The sequence below is a fragment of the Nansenia antarctica genome, assembly GCF_963989245.1.
Source record: "Nansenia antarctica genome assembly, chromosome: 6".
Taxonomy (NCBI): domain Eukaryota; kingdom Metazoa; phylum Chordata; class Actinopteri; order Argentiniformes; family Microstomatidae; genus Nansenia; species Nansenia antarctica.
In genome coordinates, this window is record NC_137676.1 from 57,755,257 (window position 1) to 57,774,010 (window position 18,754).

Here is an 18,754-nt window from a genome sequence, read left to right on the forward strand (position 1 = left end):
TTCCGGGGCCAACGTTGGCTGAGGCGCTGTCTTCGAGATGCCGAAATAATAATAATAATAAATTATATTTATATAGCGCTTTTCCGAGGCTCAAATACCCTGACAATATGGAGAAAACGGTAAAGTGCTGTGTCCCTTGTTGTATTAATAGATCCGAGTCTAAAAAACTATTAAACTGTCATTCTACCGCTGTAGTTCACAGGTACTCCGGTCGGTGCGGAGAATTTCTGATTTGGACTCGGAAATGGCTAAACGTCACTTTTGACGTCAGACTTAACAAGCGGATATGCATTCAGCACCGGTTGTATTCAACAGTCTACAAACGTTTGCTATAATGAAGCTAAGCTAAGTTGGAATGCTACAGTTTGTTACCTGAAGCGTGAGTTGCATTCACTCGTGATTAATACCAAGTAATGCTGTATTTGGTCAATTATCAGCCAATTAAGTTGTAATGTAAGTATGATTTGTAATTTGTTCGCTTGGTGTACTTTCGACATTACTACCTACATTGTTCCCCAGAGCCGGTTGTTCAGTTGAACTGACATTCGAGGATGGGGGTGGGGTGGGCCTGAGGAGACTGTTGTAAAGGGCGTGTAGACAACTGTTGAAAGTCACTGATGCTACGTTGTGGTGCAGTTGTCAATTAAACACCTTTAGATTTGTCTCGGGTGTGAGCACATACATGAAACATGTTTACTCTGACTTTACAATTGGTTTACAATTGACTAAATGTTCTTAATACCTAGCAGCTGAGAATGTGATTTATAATTGAGAATCACCTTCATGTTCCCATTCAAAGGTTGCAGTTGCTGGCTAAGACATGGATGGAAATTATCTTAGGTTTATTAACGTGCATTTTACATTGTCACATTACATGTTAACTCAAATTCACATGGACCCACCAATGAAAGGTTTTGTATTTGGGTTTACTTGGGTTTTGTGTGTTTCCCTGGTCTCTGCTCTCATCTGTTTCCACCTGCTGTGTGTCTGCAGCATGAGTGAGGAGGGAGATGAGCTGCTGTGCATCGACACAGACTCCGATGTTGCAGAGCAGAGGGAGAGCTGTAAGGTGAAACTGAAATGGACACACGAGGAGGTGAGTGACTGAGACTGCTCAGCGTAGATGCTAAGTGGAATCCTTGGGACGATCATACCCTTAACCATGATCTTATCTTAATAATACTACTACTAATAATAATAATACATTAGACTTATATAGCGCTTTTCGAGACATTCAAAGACGCTTTACAAACTGAAAAGATTGAGTGGTAATAAAAAAGAAACAAAATAAATAAAAAGAAAGTATAATTAAGGTAGTGCTGGGGTGCACAAAAATGGTATCACAAATATATAAATGTCTACAAGTACACATGTCAGGGAATACTTTGGATATTAAGGAAAAATGGGAGTTGGAGATCAATGTTATTATTGAAGATGAAATGTGGGAGGTTGGACATAAAATAACAAATAGCTCCTTATCTCTCTATGGTACGCATTATGAAGCCAGTTGGGAACATTTTTTTGGAGTGTTTTTTTGTCATAGAATAGACAAATAAAATATTTGAAATGTGCGGTACAATGTACAGGGGTGGAATACAATATGAACAATGACAATAGTGCAATAGCGGTAATTGGCTCAGTATAATAGAGTAAAGTGGCAAAAGTACGTAAATGTAAGTAATGGTAAGTAATGGCATGGAGAGTGCCCCTAAGAGGTGCCCCCGAGAGGCGCGCCTGCCCCCTGAGAGGCGCGCCTGACCAGTGTCATGGTGAATCCATAATGGTACAATGTTGCCTCAAGGCAACATTTGCAACTTACCATAATTTTAACAAGTTTCCATTACTTAATTAGCAAATAAAGTAAATTAAACTATTAGAAAGTAAGCTTTACTCATCTATTATTATGAATACATTTTTTTCCAGATTGAAAAAGGCCAGGAAAATAGGTTTTCAGACGATGTTTGTGGAGAGAAATGGCTATGCTGATCCTTGTGGGACATTCTGCAAAAAAGGGATTCAGCATGGCCTACAGAGAGACATGTGACAAATTCAAACACTGCTTTTGGTTCCTTATGGCCCTGCCTCTTTTTCTAAGTATTGCATCATAACTGGGGATGCATTGTGTGAATGTAAAAAGCCAAGAATGGGTATGTTGCCTAGAGGCAACAAGGTACCATAGATTAAGGAAAGAATTTAATTGGAAATTAAAAATGAGATCTTTTAGGACTCCTTTTATCATATACAAATATAACAGAACGACAACGAATTTGTGTTGGAGGGGGATTGTAAACAGATTGGAGATCACACACACATATTTTGGGACTGCCCGAAATTTTGGTTGTACTGGGAAGGAATTTGTCCAGAGATATTTGCCATCTTGAATGTTAATGTACCATTAGAACCACAATATTATATTTTAGGAGTAATCCCGGATGGGGCTATGGATAAGAAGCTTTATTTACTACATGTTCTTCTCTTGGTGGCAAGAAAGATGGTGAGCGTGTCTTGGCTTAAACCATTACCACCCACCCTATATCAGTGGCGAGACAGGCTGCTGATGGTGTACACAATGGAAAAAATAACAGGGAGACTCCAGGTGAAGACAGTCATATTAGTAAATAGATGGGCTCCTGTAATTGCTTATTTTGGGTTTCAAGTGTGAAAAGGTGCAGTACAGACATAAAGGTAGACCTGACCATGACTGATTTTTACTTTATTTGAATGCATTTGTGTCTTGTCGAATCAATGTTCATTCATTCCTATGTGTGTGGAAGTAACTTAATTGATGCCATGAATTATATGAGTTATGTGAGTACATAATGAGTATGAGGTTGAATAAACATTTTGTTAAAAAAGAAAAGAAAAGTAGTGCTGGGGACACATGGGAAGGGGAGGCGGAGAGAGTTAATTGGTGAAGGCAACCATGACCTTATCATAACCGTTTCAAATGTCAACTTCCAATGGCGTGCCGTCAGAGTCAGGCCGTCCCAAGCATCTGACAGCATTTTTTGCTCAGGTGCCACGCCCCAACAATCTAAAATGCGTATCCTATCCTAGCTTGTCCAGACTTGCAGTGACAAACATAAGTACAGAGGTGTCTTCTCTGATTATTTAAAAACATATTTTTGCAGGATGAAAATCTCAAGATTCTGGTTCAGAACTTTGGGAAGACCGACTGGAAAACCATTGCCGGCTTCCTACCAGTGAGTATCGAGAACTACTAATGATTACAATGAAGGCTGTGTAATTGAATTCATTTGTTTTTCAAATGTAATTGATCCATTCATTGCCATTAGGATTTTAAATGTGTTAATGATTGTCCATAACTGAGGAGAACCTAACACAATCGTAATTCCTATAGGGTCGTTCAGAATACCAGTGTAAGCATCGCTTCATGAAAGCTCTGGACCCAGATCTGGTCAAAGGGGCCTGGACCAAGGAGGAGGATGAGAAGGTGAGTAGAACCAAGACGTGTCATCTGGATGGTTCTCAACTCGACTGCTGCATTCATAACATGTCGGAACTAGGAAACTCTGAAATGTCCAACTTGGAAACTCGCTGTAGAAAGATGATAACTGAGTTTCCCGCTTGGAGAGTATGAACCAATAGGAAGCTCTAATCAAAATAACTTACATTGAACTGAGGTTTCTGAGTTTCAGACATGTCATGAATGCAGCATTAGATTTAGTAGGTCACAGAACGTCCCTCTCCCCCCACCCCCAGTCTTGCCTAGAAGTGATAGATATTGAGAGAGGTATATAATGGCGCTTCTCCACTACCGTCCCGTCCCGTACCGTACCGGAACCCGTGCTCCCGCTTTGTTTTGCTTTCTCCACTGCCAACTGGCCCGTACCAGGCTGTAGTACCGTACTGATTTTAGCTACTGCTCCTGAGTCGGAGCGAAAGGTACTATCCGTGCTACTATGTGACACGTCAAGTTTGTGTAGACAGAGCATCCGGTCCATTTCTTTCTCAGACGAACAGTAACACTCTCAATTGTGCATGTAGGCTAATTGAATGATTTAAACGATAGATTTACATTTTAAAAGCGTAAATGTTTTAATACATTCAGACAGAAAGTAATCTCGCAACCCCTCCCACTTTAAGAACCGCTGCAGTAGACTATACCTGCTCTGCAACCCATGATGGATGATATTGTCCCTCCCACCAGGTGATGGATCTGGTGTCTAAGTATGGGAATAAGCAGTGGGCGAAGTGGGAGATGGTTGCCCGGCATCTGAAGGGTCGTAAGGGGAAACAGTGTCGCGAGCGATGGCACAACCACCTGAACCCCGACGTGAAGAAGTCCTCCTGGACAGCAGAAGAAGACCTGATCATCTACAAGGCCCACTGCGTCCTGGGGAACCGCTGGGCCGAGATCTCCAAGCTGCTGCCCGGAAGGTAGATACTGTATGATGGGTTAAAATAAACTGAATCTAGACTGAATACATCTAAATAATGTGTAATCATCTCAATTGACTAGAATTAATTGCACGTCATTATGTCTGATTGGGTTGCTTAGTGTCTGTTAGAAATTGTTGAGAATTGATGGTCAGAGTATGTTACTGTCATTGCATTCATTGCTATTGTAAGGTTTATTGTGATATGTCAATCCTAGCAGGATCTTATGATTCAGAATGGACGGACATAGACACAATGATATCTCTGTGTTACTGGTCAACAGATGAATAGAATAGTGTTGCTTCCATCTGATTATAGTTGGGTAGGTATGACACACAGCATATTAAATCACAGCTCTGTTTCTCTACCCCTCTGACAGGACGGACAATGCAGTGAAAAACCACTGGAACACCACTCTCAGACGCAAAGCAGAGATGGGATGTTATGTAATGGAGGGGGGCGTCACTATACCTTCTGAATCTACACTGGAGCAGGGAGAGGTCAGCCATCTTCTGTCGTCTTCATGTATACCAACTGCATAGTTCCTATGCAGGTCTGGAAAGTGGAATGAAATAATGACCATTCCCAGACCTGGAAATGTATGGAGAACACAAACAATTGACATGGTCTGGGAAAATGTGATGTCAGACCTATGCCATATTCATACCAGAAGAGTTCTGTATTGAATTCAATATTTCTTTAGAGACAGATCTATATTGTTGTGTTGTGTAGTTGGAGCCTATTTTAGACCAGGATGTAGGTAACGCTACACACGCAAAACAACATTTTTTTTCAATGAATGCATCTTGTTAATTGTTTCAAGATTCAATTATTTGATTGTAGTCGTTTTGTAGTAACCAACCTTCTATCTTCTCCTCCAGGTGGACTTCCGCTGTGATGTTGTTTTAGACTCTGAGCCGGAACCTCCAGAGGTGGTAAGAATGCGATGGCCTTTTTCCTTGTGGGAAAATAAAATGTTTTATATTTCACAAATTTTTAGCATATATAAAATATATTTGATCTAGTGCTGTCAATCGATTAACATTTTTAATGTTCTAAAATACTAGTATTTACTTACAATACTCTACTTACAAACTCAGTTGCCCTGAGCTCTATTCTACAAACATGTAGCGTTTCAGAGAGCCAGGGAGCACGAGGAGAGGATCGTGCTCGCTTCAAGGTTAGTGGACAGAGGGCGTCGAAGGATGAGGTGAGAGCGGACAGGAGGGTGGAGGATGCTGCATCCTCCCTCCTCTGAAACGCTACATGCTTGTAGAATAGAGCTCAGGGCAGTTAAGAGGAAAGGGAGAAAAACTGGCCTCTCTGATGACCTAAACCTCTATCACTCTCTCCTCTCCAACTCCGCCTCCTCGCGAGTGTTAACGCGTTAACATTGACAGCCCTAATTTTATCATATAGTCATACATAGATTATGATTGTGTTTATTACATAATAGGCTGTGTGATGTAAGTTGCCTTTTATAAAACGTCTTGCCCCATCTGTGTTCCCTATAGATGAGACAGAATGTGACCCCCAAGCTGAAGATGAAGCAGAGGAAGGACCATCGCCAGGCCAAGCTGAAGTCTGTGGTCTACTCCTCTGTCCCTGGCAGGAGAGACTCCCACAGCCCCTCCTCTACCCCCAGCTCCGGTTCCAGTGGCCCCGCTGTGTCCAAGCTGAAGAACATCAAGGGAGACGTGCTGAGGATGATAGCAGAGGACATGCTCCCCCTCAGCTTCGTGGAAGGTTCCGGGTTCAGGACTTTCATGGCGTCCATCGCTCCCCAGTACCAGCGGCTCTCCCAGCGGAAGGTGGGGCTGCGTCTCTACGACGAGGTGGAGAAGGCTGTTAAACCGAAACTGATTGGCCGGCTGAAGAACTGTCTGTCCACCGTCTCCGGGGGCAATGCCTTGGTACACGTCACCCTCGATGTCTGGGCCAGCCAATACGTTGAGCCCATCGTGGCCGTGCAGCTGCACTTCCTTGATGACGACTGGCAGATCCACCGGCCAACCGTGGCATTCCGTCACGTGGGTCAGAAGAACATGCACGCCGGTGTGGCGAGGGAGCTGGAGGCTGTGTTGCTAAGCTACGGGCTCTTCCCTTACAACGTGGGTTACATCATCACCAGCGAGGCCAAGCACACCATCTCAACCTATGACCTCTTCTGCGACTACAAGATCATGTGCTCGTCGCAGAGGGGTGACCCCGACGAGGAGGAGATGCTGGCGTTTCTGGACGACCAGGTTCCCCCCAGTGCCGAAGACTTCTCAGAGGTCACGTTAGGGTCACGGTTCAGCTGTATCGCCAACACACTACAGCTGGTCATCAAAGAGGCACTGAAGAACTCACGCGTGGTCGATAACCTCCTCTCCCAGGTCACCAATGTCATTGCGTTCTTCCGTCGCAGCGCCTACTACTGGAACGAGGTGCTGCTGAAGGAGTGCGGCCTCTCCCTTGCCCCCTCTTCCCCACAGAGCTGCCGCTGGAACTCCACCTTTGTGTGCATACGGCGGATGGTCCTGGAGGCCACGTGGGGGTCCGTTATGACCCTCCTGGCCCAGGCCCGCATCGAGGCCAAAGACTCTTCCAGCTCCCCGCCCATGGTCAGGGCCAAGCGGGAACAGGTATGGTTTAATGTTTGCTGTTATAGTTTAATGTTTGTCTTTTTGTTATTTGTGGTGAGGCTCTTCTCCATGCATGGAATGGAATAACAAATTATATCAAACACGTGATACCCTAACCCTTTCACTTTAGTTTTCGCTTCTAACAACGATGTCATTGGCGATCAAAGATAGTTAGTCATTACTACATTTTTAGGATTTTTTTTTCTCAGTTTTTCTCTGAAATGTTTACGTAGTGGCAGAGCAGCGGCCCTCTTGTTTGTTTATGTACAGCATTTGGCCTTCTCTTTATGTCCAACTGAACAAACTAAACTAAACCTTGAACTGAATAGGTGGTGGACATCATCGGGCTGTTGGAGCCATTTGAGGAGGCCATCCAGGTGCTCCAGAGTGACGCCTCCACCTTCTCCCTCATCATCCCCTCCCTGATCGGCCTCGACAAGACCCTGGAGACGCGCGCCACCAACTACAGCCACTTCTGTAAGGCTCTCCGCTCAGGGCTTCACACCCACTTCCAGCCTCTCATCCTCCAGAGAGACCTAATCCTGGCCACCGTCCTGGACCCTCGCATCAAGCTGCAGCCCTTCAATGAAGCCAAGCAGGAGGAGGAGAGTGCCACCCTGACCGCACCTTCCAAGTTCCAGGCTTTGGTGCTGGTGGAGTCAGTGTTGAGCGATCAGGGGTCTTCTCCTTCTCCTGCTACTTCTCCGGTGGTAGAGGAGGAGGAGGTGGTGATGGTCACTGTGAAGCAGGAGGAGGAGAGCGAGGAGGAATGCCAGAGGGACTCTGAGGCCTCTAGCTCCAACAGCAACAACAGCTCCAACATCAAACGCAAATCCATCTTCAGCTTCCTCCAACCGGCAGCCAAAACCATGAAGCTCTCCGAGCTAAACCAGTACCTCTCCGAGCCCCCGCTGGATGGAGACTGGCCATCCCAGGCCTATTGGAGAGCTGCCTCGAGGTTCCCCCAACTCCAGAATGCAGCCAGGAAGCTGCTGGCTGTCCCTGCCACCTCAGGGGGCTTCGACCGCCTCTACCCCATGGCCTCTTGCATCGTCAGGGCCAAGAGGAGCCGGCTGCCCCCCCACACCACAGAGAGACTGCTGCTGTACAGGGAGTCCCTCAAGGGTAGGGAGGGGAAGGAGGGGAGGAAGTCGAATGGCTCAGCAAAACGGGATGTGCTGAAATGAAAACGGTGTCTATGTCTAGCTATGTATCCCACTCTCTGTTCTCCAGAATGTGAACAATGGATCAAAGAGCTTTGAGGACTTGGTGATGTTGCAAATCAAGACATGTAACAACATGCAAATAATACCTCAGATGTATGAGTAATTAGTTGTTTTTTTAAAGTAACTATGATGTTTATCGAGTTAATTAATTTTGGTATAAAAAAGTGGAGAGAATGTTCTAGACTGCCTTGTCGGATAATGGACCACATGGCAAGATTGCCTACTATCTGTCTACTTTTTTGTGTTTAAAACGTGTTTAAAACGTATTCATTCATTTATTGAAACGTATTCATTCAATAAAGACCATTCATTCATTCATTCATTAAATGTCTAAACCACAATGTTGACTTAGTTGATTTGTCTCATGACAGCCTTTAAGAATCTCCAAATAACTGTCAGTGCATGATTTATTTTTCCATTCTGATTATACCTACTGTAGTTACTACTTTTAAGCATACATTTTCTCTTTGAGATTCATGAAGCATACAGGTAACTAACCTGTGTTATGGAGGGACAGTTCAGTTAAGCATGGGAAATGACTGAATGACCTACTACGTACCGTAGTTTTCTGAGGTGGTACAAATAGGTCAGGAATGCGAATTGCCCCAAGAATTGAATTTGAATGTATCCTTAAGAGACTTGAGTGGATCACAAGGGGCTACTGCTGACACAGTTATCAATGACTATGCAATTGGAAGCTGATCTGTGTTTGTTTGCCTTACAGTCTCTCATATTGCCCATCAGTTAGATTTCTTCTCTTCAGTCTGTTGCCACTGTGTTTAGGTGTTAAGCAAGTACATCACATTTTTAAAAGTTATTTTTTCTGAGTGGGGCAGTCCCACTCATATTTTTCATTTTATTGGACAGATACAGTGAAGACAGACAGGAAAGTAAGGAGAAGAAGGGAGAGAGGACATGGCCGGATTGAAACCCATGCCGACATGGGCATGTGTTTACTGTAGACCACGGTGCTAGACCATTGCACCCAGGTCATAGTTACATCACATTCCTGATTAATGAGTTTATCAGCTTTATGTCTATTTATCTTCTCTCTGAAACCTAAAACTTAATAAGTTAGCATTGTTAGTTCAAAGCTAGAAGGCGAAAGTGGTTAGTTGACAGTTGTGTGGATAATACAACTGTCAACTAACCACTTTCGCCTTCTAGCTTTGAACTAACAATGCTAACTTGATTTGCTGAATGTCAACAGTTTGCTCCAAGTAGATAATGATGGTCGAACTGACAGACGAAAGGTTAATCATCAATGGTTCCTAAACTAATGCTCACTGCACATCTGGACTGTGTGTCCAAGTACATATCTCTCCTTCAGTTGAATGGGCTTTCCTTGACCAGCTTGAGCTATCTGGGGAATGTAAGGAAAATAAAGTCATTTGTTTTTCTGTAATGATTCTCTGCTTCAGTTTGATTTTGTATCTTTTATGTATACAGGGGAAAGCACATTGAGACCACAAGGTCTCATTTTCAAGTGTGCCTTGGTTACAGAAAAAATAAATAAACACGTCACTATTACATTCCATTGACAATACATTTACATACAGTTTTATAACAACAACAACCCTCCATCAAGAATTCGGTAAACATGTTTCTGAAATGGCCCAGTGAAAGTCATTAAGTCTCATTTTACACTGCAAGTCATTCCATGCCCTAGGAGCACAGTAACTAAAGGCAGTTTCAACCAGCTCAGAGACATGGGACCTCAAGGTCTGACCAGTCTGGCTGCATCTGATAAGTGGAATAAACTCTCTGAATAATAAATGCAATCAAATCTGTTCTGTACTATACATACACTCACCAAACATTTTATTAGGAACACCTGAACACCTTCTCATTCTTTCAGGTGGTGTAATGGTGTGCGGCTTCAATCAATCATCGCTTGAAGTTGAATGCCACAGCCTATTTGAGTATTGTTGCTGACCATGTGCATCCCTTCATGGCCACAATGTAGGCCTACCCATCTTATAATGGTTACTTACAGCATAATAATGCACCATGTCACAAAGCAAAAGTAATCTCAAACTGGTTTCATGAACATGACAATGAGTTCAGTGTTCTTCAGTGGCCTTCCCAGTCACCAGATCTGAATCCAATAGAACACCTTTGGGATGTGGTAGAACGGGAGATTCACAGCTTGAAAGTGCACCTGATGTTTCCAACATCTTGTGGAATCAATGCCACGAATAATTGAGGCAGTTTTGAGAGCAAAGGGAGGCCTACTGTACACTTATTATAATAAACATACATTACCGTCACTTTATTGCCACACAGCTGAGGTTGGTGGAATTCGTTTTCAGTACAGCATGGTTGAGAATGAGAACTGTACATTTTATTGATGCCCCTAATTCATGGAACACTCTGCAGCAAACTCTCCGGTTGGAGGTCCTCCCCTCTGCCTCTACCTTTAAACTCTTGGTGCAAAAACTGTATTCTACCGATTGCAATTGTTTTTAGTTTTTTTCCCCCTTTAATCCCGTCTTGCTCACTGTTTGTTTGCCCTTGCTCACTGTTTGCCAATCAGGCAATAAATCAGTTTAACAACTTAAGTATAGCAATGATATTTACTGTTGGGTGAGTCAGTTCTAACATAAGGTTACTCTAGTCAGGCTTGTTGGGCGACCACCACAGAGGGCCATAATAAGGGCCCAGAACAGGTGATTTCTGAAGAAGGTGCTATGGCAAAAAAAGAGGTGAAGATGAGAGCGGAGTTCTTTGTGGTAGCGGAACAAATCCTTCTAGTGGAGCTTTATGAAAACTATCGACAAGTAATCACCAAAAAGGGCAATACTACGGTGATTATCAAGGCGAGGGAGATGGCCTGGCAAACAATTGCTGACAGATTAAATGCGTAAGTTTATACTAGCCTACTTATTGTTTTATTTTCATTTTTAAATAAACGAACATTCGCTACTGTGGCTATCTTATAAGCAGACTAGATGATATCAGATGTTATGTTTAGAATTATGGTGTAGGCTAACTTACGGGAACTGACATAACTACAATGCATTTTCTGTTGATTAGCCTAATTGGGTGAGGTGTTTGAAGCCTTTCTGACCCAGTAATCATTAGTCGTAATGACGTTCTGCTAGCATTGTAACTGCCAATGGCCCAGGCCTAGATTACGATTTGAATGAATGAATGAATGAATGAATGAATGAATGAATGGACTTTATTGTCATTGCTACAGTACAGGTACCAAACAACGAAATTTAGGAGGGGTGGCTCCCCTGGTGTTAGGAAAAGGGGGAAAAAAACACTTTTTAAAAAAAATCACAAGAAGGGAAGTAGCTGGTTTACATAAATAAAGACTATGTACACAATCCACTGTACTATACTGTACAGATAGACGACTAGGGTTGTCATATTGCACAATAGTATTGTTTCACGTTATTTAAAGTGTCACAGTTTGCAGGCTTGAAATGTACATGTTTGTGCCTCAGCACTACACCTGATTTTTTCAGTCCAGCAGCTGCCATACAATCCGTCCGGACTGTCCAGGGCCCAGAACTTAGGTCTTTGCTGTGTTCAGGGCCTGGACTTCTCTTGATTACTGATGGATAGATGATTCATTTAACTTAGACAAAATGTATTTGCTGTAAGTCGCTTTGGAATTTGGAGGAGAGAGAGAGAGAGAGAGAGAGAGAGAGAGAGAGAGAGAGTGAGAGAGAGAGAGAGAGAGAGAGAGAGAGAGAGAGAGAGAGAGAGAGAGAGAGACACATCACAGACAGACAGACACTGAGATCTCAGTAGTGAAAATTAAATATAAGAACATTTTTCACACTGGTAAGTAGCATACAATGTGAAATGTATTTGTTAAAATAGTTGTTGATCTGTTGAACTGTAAATATGTACCTTTTTAGCCATCAAAAAAATTAGAAATGCTACTGATGGGGGAGCTCGGCCTGAGGACCTCACACACGCAGAACACCTAGTGATTACCTTTAACCCCGGGGGCCCTCTGATAGAGGGAATAGAGGGGGGGGCCGCGTCACCCATCCTTCCCCAAGGTGTTCGGGTCCACCATGTACAAGGTATTATCTTTTACTCTTCCTCAACAGATACCAGTCTCTCAGTGGTAAAAAAAAAACTAACGGTAGACCTCTATCTTTCAGTGAGCGATCCCCCAAGTGAAGATGTCAAACCCTTACCTGACCTATGTGTGAGTATTCCTTATTCTGTAAAAACAACATGCATCTCATGGAATTAATTCTTTCTTCTTTTGTTTTAACTGCAGTGTTTTTCGATTTGCAGGGAGATGGCCAGAAATCATCAGTCACAGAAATGCCAGAGGTAAGACCAAATGTGAAATGTTTTGGAAGTGTCTGCGTTCTTCAAATTATGTAAAACCATACACCTTTCTGCAGGACATGAACCGACCGACTACTTCAGCAAAGAATGAAGTAGTAACTATTCATATTATTGCTGTTACCAACCGTATAATCTGCCACTCTTTGACACATTTTCTCTTTCACAGGATCTCCGTTCAATTCAAAAGCGCCATCTGCTTCTTGACATTGAGTACAAAAAGTAAAAAATTTAAAAGTTGCAGTTGGAAATCAAGACACTGGAGATGGATGTAAGTATACATTTAAACAGCAGAATGTCACGGTTCGGACTGTATTTAATGTTTATTGATGTTTGTCTTCACAGCTTGAAAATTATTTCAGTGACTGAATAAAGAACTTCAAAACAACTTTGACATGTTTTGTTTTGTCTTATTGATAAAGGCTTTTAAATAAAAGGCACTGTTTGCCACGTGTCGAGGTGTCCTTGGGCAAGACACCGAACCCCAAATTGCTCCCAATGAGCGGGCCAGCGCCTTGCATGGTAGCTTGCTGCCATTGGTGTGTGAATGTGTGTGTGAATGAGAGGCCATTGTAAAGCGCTTTGGAATAAGTGCAGTCCATTTACCATTTACAATATAAAGGGGGATGACCTGAAATGAGTACCTTTATAAAAGGTCAGTTCTTCCATCCATGGGTTCAAAGCCTGGGTCAACATCTTCCCATTGTTCCTCCAGCTGCATTGTGGGAAGTCTCTCACGGGCGTATGGTGGCAATGTTGTGCAAGACTGCACATGCTACTGTGATGTCACAGGCCCTGGCGGGGGGGCGGACCCTGAGGCTTTTCAGGCTCTGAAACCTAGACTTCAGTTGCCCAAAGCACATCTAATGGTAAATGGACTGACTAATATAGCACCTTTATCCAAAGCGCTTTACAACGGCCTCTCATTCACCGATTCACACACCCATTCACACACCAATGGCGGCAAGCTACCATGCAAGGCGCCGGCCCGCTCACTGGGAGCAATTTGGGGTTCAGTGTCTTGCCCGAGGACACTTCGACATGTGGCCAGACAGGGCTCAAACCGGCGATCTGCCGACCTTGCGATCATTAGACGGCGGCTCCTCTACCTCATGCGCCACAGCCGCCCCCACATCTCAGTTCTCGCCCTGGTTTTGGTGTGGGCATTGTTGAAGGCCTTCTCTGCCTAGGTTGCTGGTTCTGAGTACTGCTTTAGAGAAAGGTATACCCTTCTTATTTCCCGGCATACAGTTGCCTTTGCAAGACCTTCTGTATAAGAATGTCCCATATGCAGAGAGAGAGAGAGAGAGAGAGAGAGAGAAAACCTATAGTAGTTTAGCATTACTACTTCACTCCAAAAATAATTGTAATACGTTTTAGTGCATTATCAAATCAAATGTGTTTTTATTTTGGGACCAAACTTACGGTGGAATAAAGACAAATATGAATTAAGTTCACCGTAATGGTTTAATTCTCATTCACAAAACATCTGATTTTCGAACACACACAAAAGCAACATTGCAATCTCCCAGAGATTGATGGACTTTATTTGATTATAAACAGCAGCCATCTGCTCCAGCCAGAGACGTTACTATGTACATTAACAATGGTCGACGGTAAGAAAAACACACAAAACCTGAAGACTTATTTCCACTGTGGTCCTCCAGTGAGATGGCGGGGGTGGGGGGGGGGGTACTGGCCCACCATTTGGTTTAATTGTTCAACGACAGTACCACCCCACACAAACACACACACACACACACACACACACACACTGAAAACTACATTTACAATCAAGCCATGCGGTTATTGTGCTGTGATCAGCGTTGTTGTTGTTGTTGCAGAACGGCGTGTCGTGGTCATTCCTCCCAGGAGTCTCCATAGAGGTTCTTCACTGCTGAGAAACAAAGGGAAGAGAAAGAAAAGAAAGGAGAGGTGAGGATGGATGGAACACATGAAAGTACAGGTCTCTTTGGCTGCGTTCGTAAACTGGGTTCGATGTCATAGGGACTTCTCACTCACGCCCCCCCCCATGGGCAGGCCCCTTCTTGTGGTTGTGTTTATGCCAGCGGCTTCATACTGTCATACTGTATCTATCGTTTCCATTGTTCATTTGTCTGCTTGTTGTCTGTAAAGCACCTGGAGACAACTGACGTTGACACGAAACCTGCTGCTATGCAATTGATCGATTGTCTGTCTGTCTGTCTGTCACACAGACAGACAGACAGACAGACAGACACACACACACACACACACACTTAAACCTGGCCTTATTGAGACTAGCTAAAGTATTGATTTCAGCGATTGTGTGTTTGGGAGATGACTGTTATGAGGGAAAGCGAATGTGTGTGTGTGTGTGTGTGTGTGTGTGTTGGGTACTGACTCACCTTCCCTCTTGGGCGTCTCTGTGGGGGGCGGGGCCTCTGTGGGGGGCGGGGCCTTCTGGGTGAGCATGACCTCATAGTTCTCCCTGTTCCTGCTGCGGAGGTCCTCGTACAGGACGGCCCTCCTCCTGGGAGCAGCAGGGTCCTCATAGGACTGGGCTACGAGGAGGAGGAGAGGAGGAGAGGAGAGGAGAGGAGGAAGGAGAGGGGGAAGGAGAGGGGGAAGAAGAGGGGGAAGGAGAGGGGGAAGGAGAGAGGGGGAGAGGAAGGAGAGAGAAGGAGGAGAGGAGAGGAGAGGGGGAGAGAGGAGGAGAGGGGGAGAGGAGAGGGGGAGAGAGGAGAGGAGGAGAGGGGGAGAGGAGGAGAGAGGAGAGGGGGAGAGGAGGAGAGAGGGGGAGAGGAAGGAGAGAGAAGGAGAGAGGAGGAGAGGGGAGAGAGAAGGACAGAGAGGAAGGAGAGAGGAGGAGAGGGGAGAGAGAAGGACAGAGAGGAAGGAGAGAGGAGGAGAGGGGAGAGAGAAGGACAGAGAGGAAGGAGAGAGGAGGAGAGGGGAGAGAGAGGAAGGAGAGAGGAAGGAGAGAGGGGGAGAGAGGAGAGGGGGAAGGAGAGAGGGGAAGGAGAGAGGAAGGAGAGAGAAGGAGAGAGGAGAGGGGGAAGGAGAGAGGGGGAGAGAGAGGAAGGAGATGGAAGGAGAGGAGAGGGGGAGGAGAGAGGAGGAGAGGAGAGGGGGAGGAGAGGAGGAGAGAGGAGGAGAGGAGAGGGGGAAGGAGAGAGGGGGGGAAGGAGAGGAGAGGAGGAGAGGGGGAGAGGGGGAAGGAGAGAGGAGAGGAGGAGGAGGAGAGGAGGAGGAGGGGAAAGGAGGAGAGAGGAAGGAGAGAGGAGAAGGGGAAGGAGGAGAGAGGGAAGGAGAGAGGGGGAGAGGAGGAGAGAGAAGGGGAGGAGGAGGAGAGGAAGGAGAGAGAAGGAGAGAGGAGGTGAGGGGAGAGAGAAGGAGAGGAGGAGGAGGAGAGGAGGAGGAGGAGGGGAAAGGAGGAGAGAGGAAGGAGATTGATTTCGTTGTCACGGTTACCTGGGGGGTTGAAGCGGTCCCTGCGGCGTGTGGTGGCGGGTGTGTCGTTGTCCTGGTTACCCGTGGGGTTGTCGTGGTCCCCGCGGCCCGTGGTGGCGGGGGTGTCGTCGTTGTAGTCGTAGTCTCTGGCGTGGGGCGGCGTCTGGGTGGAGGGGTCCGCTGGCTGGAACATGGACTCAAAACACTGATGGTCTGGGTCACTCAGCTCTGACTGGCCCTGGGGGGGTCTGGGGGACAGGGGGGGAGGCAGGGGGGGTGTTAGTGTGTGTGTGTGTGTGTGTGTGTGTGTGTGTGTGTGTGTGTAATACTGACTGTGTGTGTGTATGTATGTGTTTGTGTGTATATATATAATGCTGACTGTGGCTTAGGCAGGTGCGTGTGTGTGTGTATATACAGTATATATCTGGGGGACAGGGAGGGAGGCAGGGTGTGTGTGAGTGTGTGTGTATGTGTAATACTGACAGTGTGTGTGTATGTATGTATGTATGTATGTATGTATGTATGTATGTATGTGTTTGTGTGTGTGTGTGTATATGTTACGGTACATGTGGGAATACGGTACATGTGGGAAAACTAGGGTTAGGGTTAGGTGCTAGGGTGACTTGGTACATGCTGGCATGTCTATCCCTAATCCTAACCTTAACCCTAACCCTAACCCTAACCGTAGCACCCTAGCACCTAACCCTAGTTTTCCCACATGTACCGTATTCCCACATGTACCGTAACATATATATATATATATATAATTCTGACTGTGTTAGGTGTGTCTACTCGCTGGTAGGTGTGTGTGTCTCTGTGTGTGTGTGTGTGTGTGTGTATGTATGTATGTGTTTGTGTGTGTGTGTGTATATATATATATATATAATTGTGACTGTGGTGTTGGCAGGTGTGTGTGTGTGTGTGTGTGTGTGTGTGTGTGTGTGTGTGTGTGGTACTGACTGTGGCGTGGCAGAGCGTGCTCTCATGGCCTGGCCCAGAGGAGAGTCCTCCAGCCTCCTGAACTTCTCCTGACACGTCTTCATGTACGACATCTTCCCAGCCAGGTAGCCACACAGACCAGCGACTGGACACACACACACACACACACACACACACACACACACACAGAACGTATGCACTCACAGACTGTACTTTGATAAACACAAACTATGTACAAGACCATAGAGGTGTTATTTAGTTTAAACTCTGTCTAAACAATTTCACCCTCGACAACAACAACAATAACAACAACAACGTGTTTAAGTGAAGTCACTCACAGGCCACTTTGGGTAGAGAGCCAAACCTGGGCGAGGACGTCAGCGCTCCTGTAGGACAGAGAGCAACACTGTTTCCTTTTCTGAGTGGGGCAAATGTTTCATTTTATTGGACAGATACAGGGAAGACAGACAGGAAAGTAAGGAGAAGAAGGGAGAGAGAGAGGGCATGTCAGCAGGGCATGGGCCGGATTCTAACCCATGCTGACAGGGGCATATGTGTGCACTGTAGACCACCGGACCACAGCCTACGTCTACCATTGACACATTGTGTAAACTAAAGGACAGTAGACAATACAGAGGACACAGGTGGGAGGTTACCTTTGGCGATGAGGGCTTGAGTGACTGCCATGCTGACCACTGAGAAGGGCATCGCTGTAGGGAGGGAGGGGAGACGCAAAGTGTACACCGATTATATGCGAGAAGTGCTGCACTTCGACATCGAATTTGGTTTGTGATACTGAGCTTTGCGTTGGTGTGTGCGTCGTTGGTATCCATGGTAACGACCTCTGTAATAGAAGCTCTCCTGCGTGCATTCCTTGAAGACCCTCTTCTCTTCATCTGTGGGAATGTAGTCCTTTCCCAAAGGACCCTAAACACGCACGCACGCACACACACACACACACACACACACACACACACACACACACACACACACACAGACACAGACACACAGACACACAGACACACAGACACACACACACAGACACACAGACACACAGACACACACACACATACACACACACACACACACACACACACACACACACACACAGAGACACAGACACACACACATACACACACACACACACACACACACACACACACACACACACACACGTACACACACCTTGTTTGCTCGGCATGCTAGTGCAAAAATGATGACTGGCAAGTTAACAAGTTCATGACATTTGCGGCGAGCGACAAATAAACTCCTAATGGACCTGCTTGTTAATGTGAACTAGACCGGGTGAAGGTGAAGGTTAACCAGCGGTATCTACCTGTGACTCGCCTTGTCGTTCCTCCGAGAAACCTGTGGACATCGGTAACATGTTAAAAAAAACAATGTTGGACAGCTTTAGTATCTATATATTTATTGTTAATTTTGACAGACTTGGTCCTCCATACAGATCTACTCTGCCGACTGATTTCGTAAATGTTGACACTGCACTCTTCTTCTTCTTCTTCTTTGTGTTCTTTTTCTTCTTCTGTTGGGTTTAACGGCAGCTTGCATCCTTAACGTTGCTCTACCGCCATCTACACTGAACTACCCACAGGCTGTTTGCAAACTCTCGAACCCCACTGATCGTATGCTGTTGGAGCTAGGAACACAAAACCAACTTCATAATGTTCACATAACTCTTAATTAAAATGCTGAAGAAATAATGTTGATATTGTTCATTTTATACAAGAGTACTTACTGTATGCAGTACTCATTCATCAGTAAGATGTCCTCTCTGGGTGCCCACTCGGC

General features: G+C 45.2%; 2 protein-coding genes across 4 annotated transcripts; one reads left to right on the forward strand and one right to left on the reverse strand.

Moving 5' to 3' along the window:
• Positions 1-551: 551 nt before the first annotated feature.
• Positions 552-8,290, forward strand: LOC308160735 (uncharacterized protein; the record flags this gene model as incomplete). The annotated part of the gene is made up of 10 exons (XM_080534677.1): positions 552-562; positions 994-1,096; positions 3,132-3,203; positions 3,362-3,454; positions 4,172-4,401; positions 4,781-4,901; positions 5,283-5,336; positions 5,916-7,028; positions 7,358-8,153; positions 8,262-8,290. The coding sequence occupies 10 exons, from the start codon at positions 552-554 to the stop codon at positions 8,288-8,290; spliced, it is 2,622 nt and encodes an 873-aa protein (XP_080390803.1).
• A 5,734-nt stretch (positions 8,291-14,024) lies between these two features.
• On the reverse strand, positions 14,025-18,460 carry LOC308161186 (OCIA domain-containing protein 1-like). 3 transcript variants are annotated; one of them, XM_080535167.1, is made up of 9 exons: positions 18,409-18,460; positions 18,282-18,313; positions 17,788-17,872; positions 17,602-17,655; positions 17,284-17,331; positions 16,967-17,090; positions 16,028-16,254; positions 14,962-15,117; positions 14,025-14,471 (listed from the first exon to the last, which is right to left on the reverse strand). In XM_080535167.1, exons 4-9 carry the CDS (start codon positions 17,651-17,653, stop codon positions 14,434-14,436), a joined length of 645 nt encoding a protein of 214 aa, XP_080391293.1. In that variant the 5' UTR covers positions 17,654-17,655; positions 17,788-17,872; positions 18,282-18,313; positions 18,409-18,460; the 3' UTR covers positions 14,025-14,433. The 3 variants fall into 3 exon arrangements, with proteins under 3 accessions (XP_080391293.1, XP_080391292.1, XP_080391291.1); XM_080535166.1 differs by having other exon boundaries at positions 16,088-16,254; positions 18,282-18,427; XM_080535165.1 differs by having other exon boundaries at positions 18,282-18,427.
• Positions 18,461-18,754: the final 294 nt, after the last annotated feature.

Excerpts from the sequence above, each read along its gene's own strand:
- LOC308161186 (XM_080535165.1), bottom strand. The coding sequence starts at position 18,332 with ATGTTACCGATGTCCACAGGTTTCTCGGAGGAACGACAAGGCGAGTCA. Across the intron at positions 17,873-18,281 it reads AACGACAAGGCGAGTCACAG|GGTCCTTTGGGAAAGGACTA; the intron begins GTAGATACCGCT and ends GTGCGTGTTTAG. Across the intron at positions 17,091-17,283 it reads CTCTCTACCCAAAGTGGCCT|TCGCTGGTCTGTGTGGCTAC; the intron begins GTGAGTGACTTC and ends GTGTGTGTCCAG.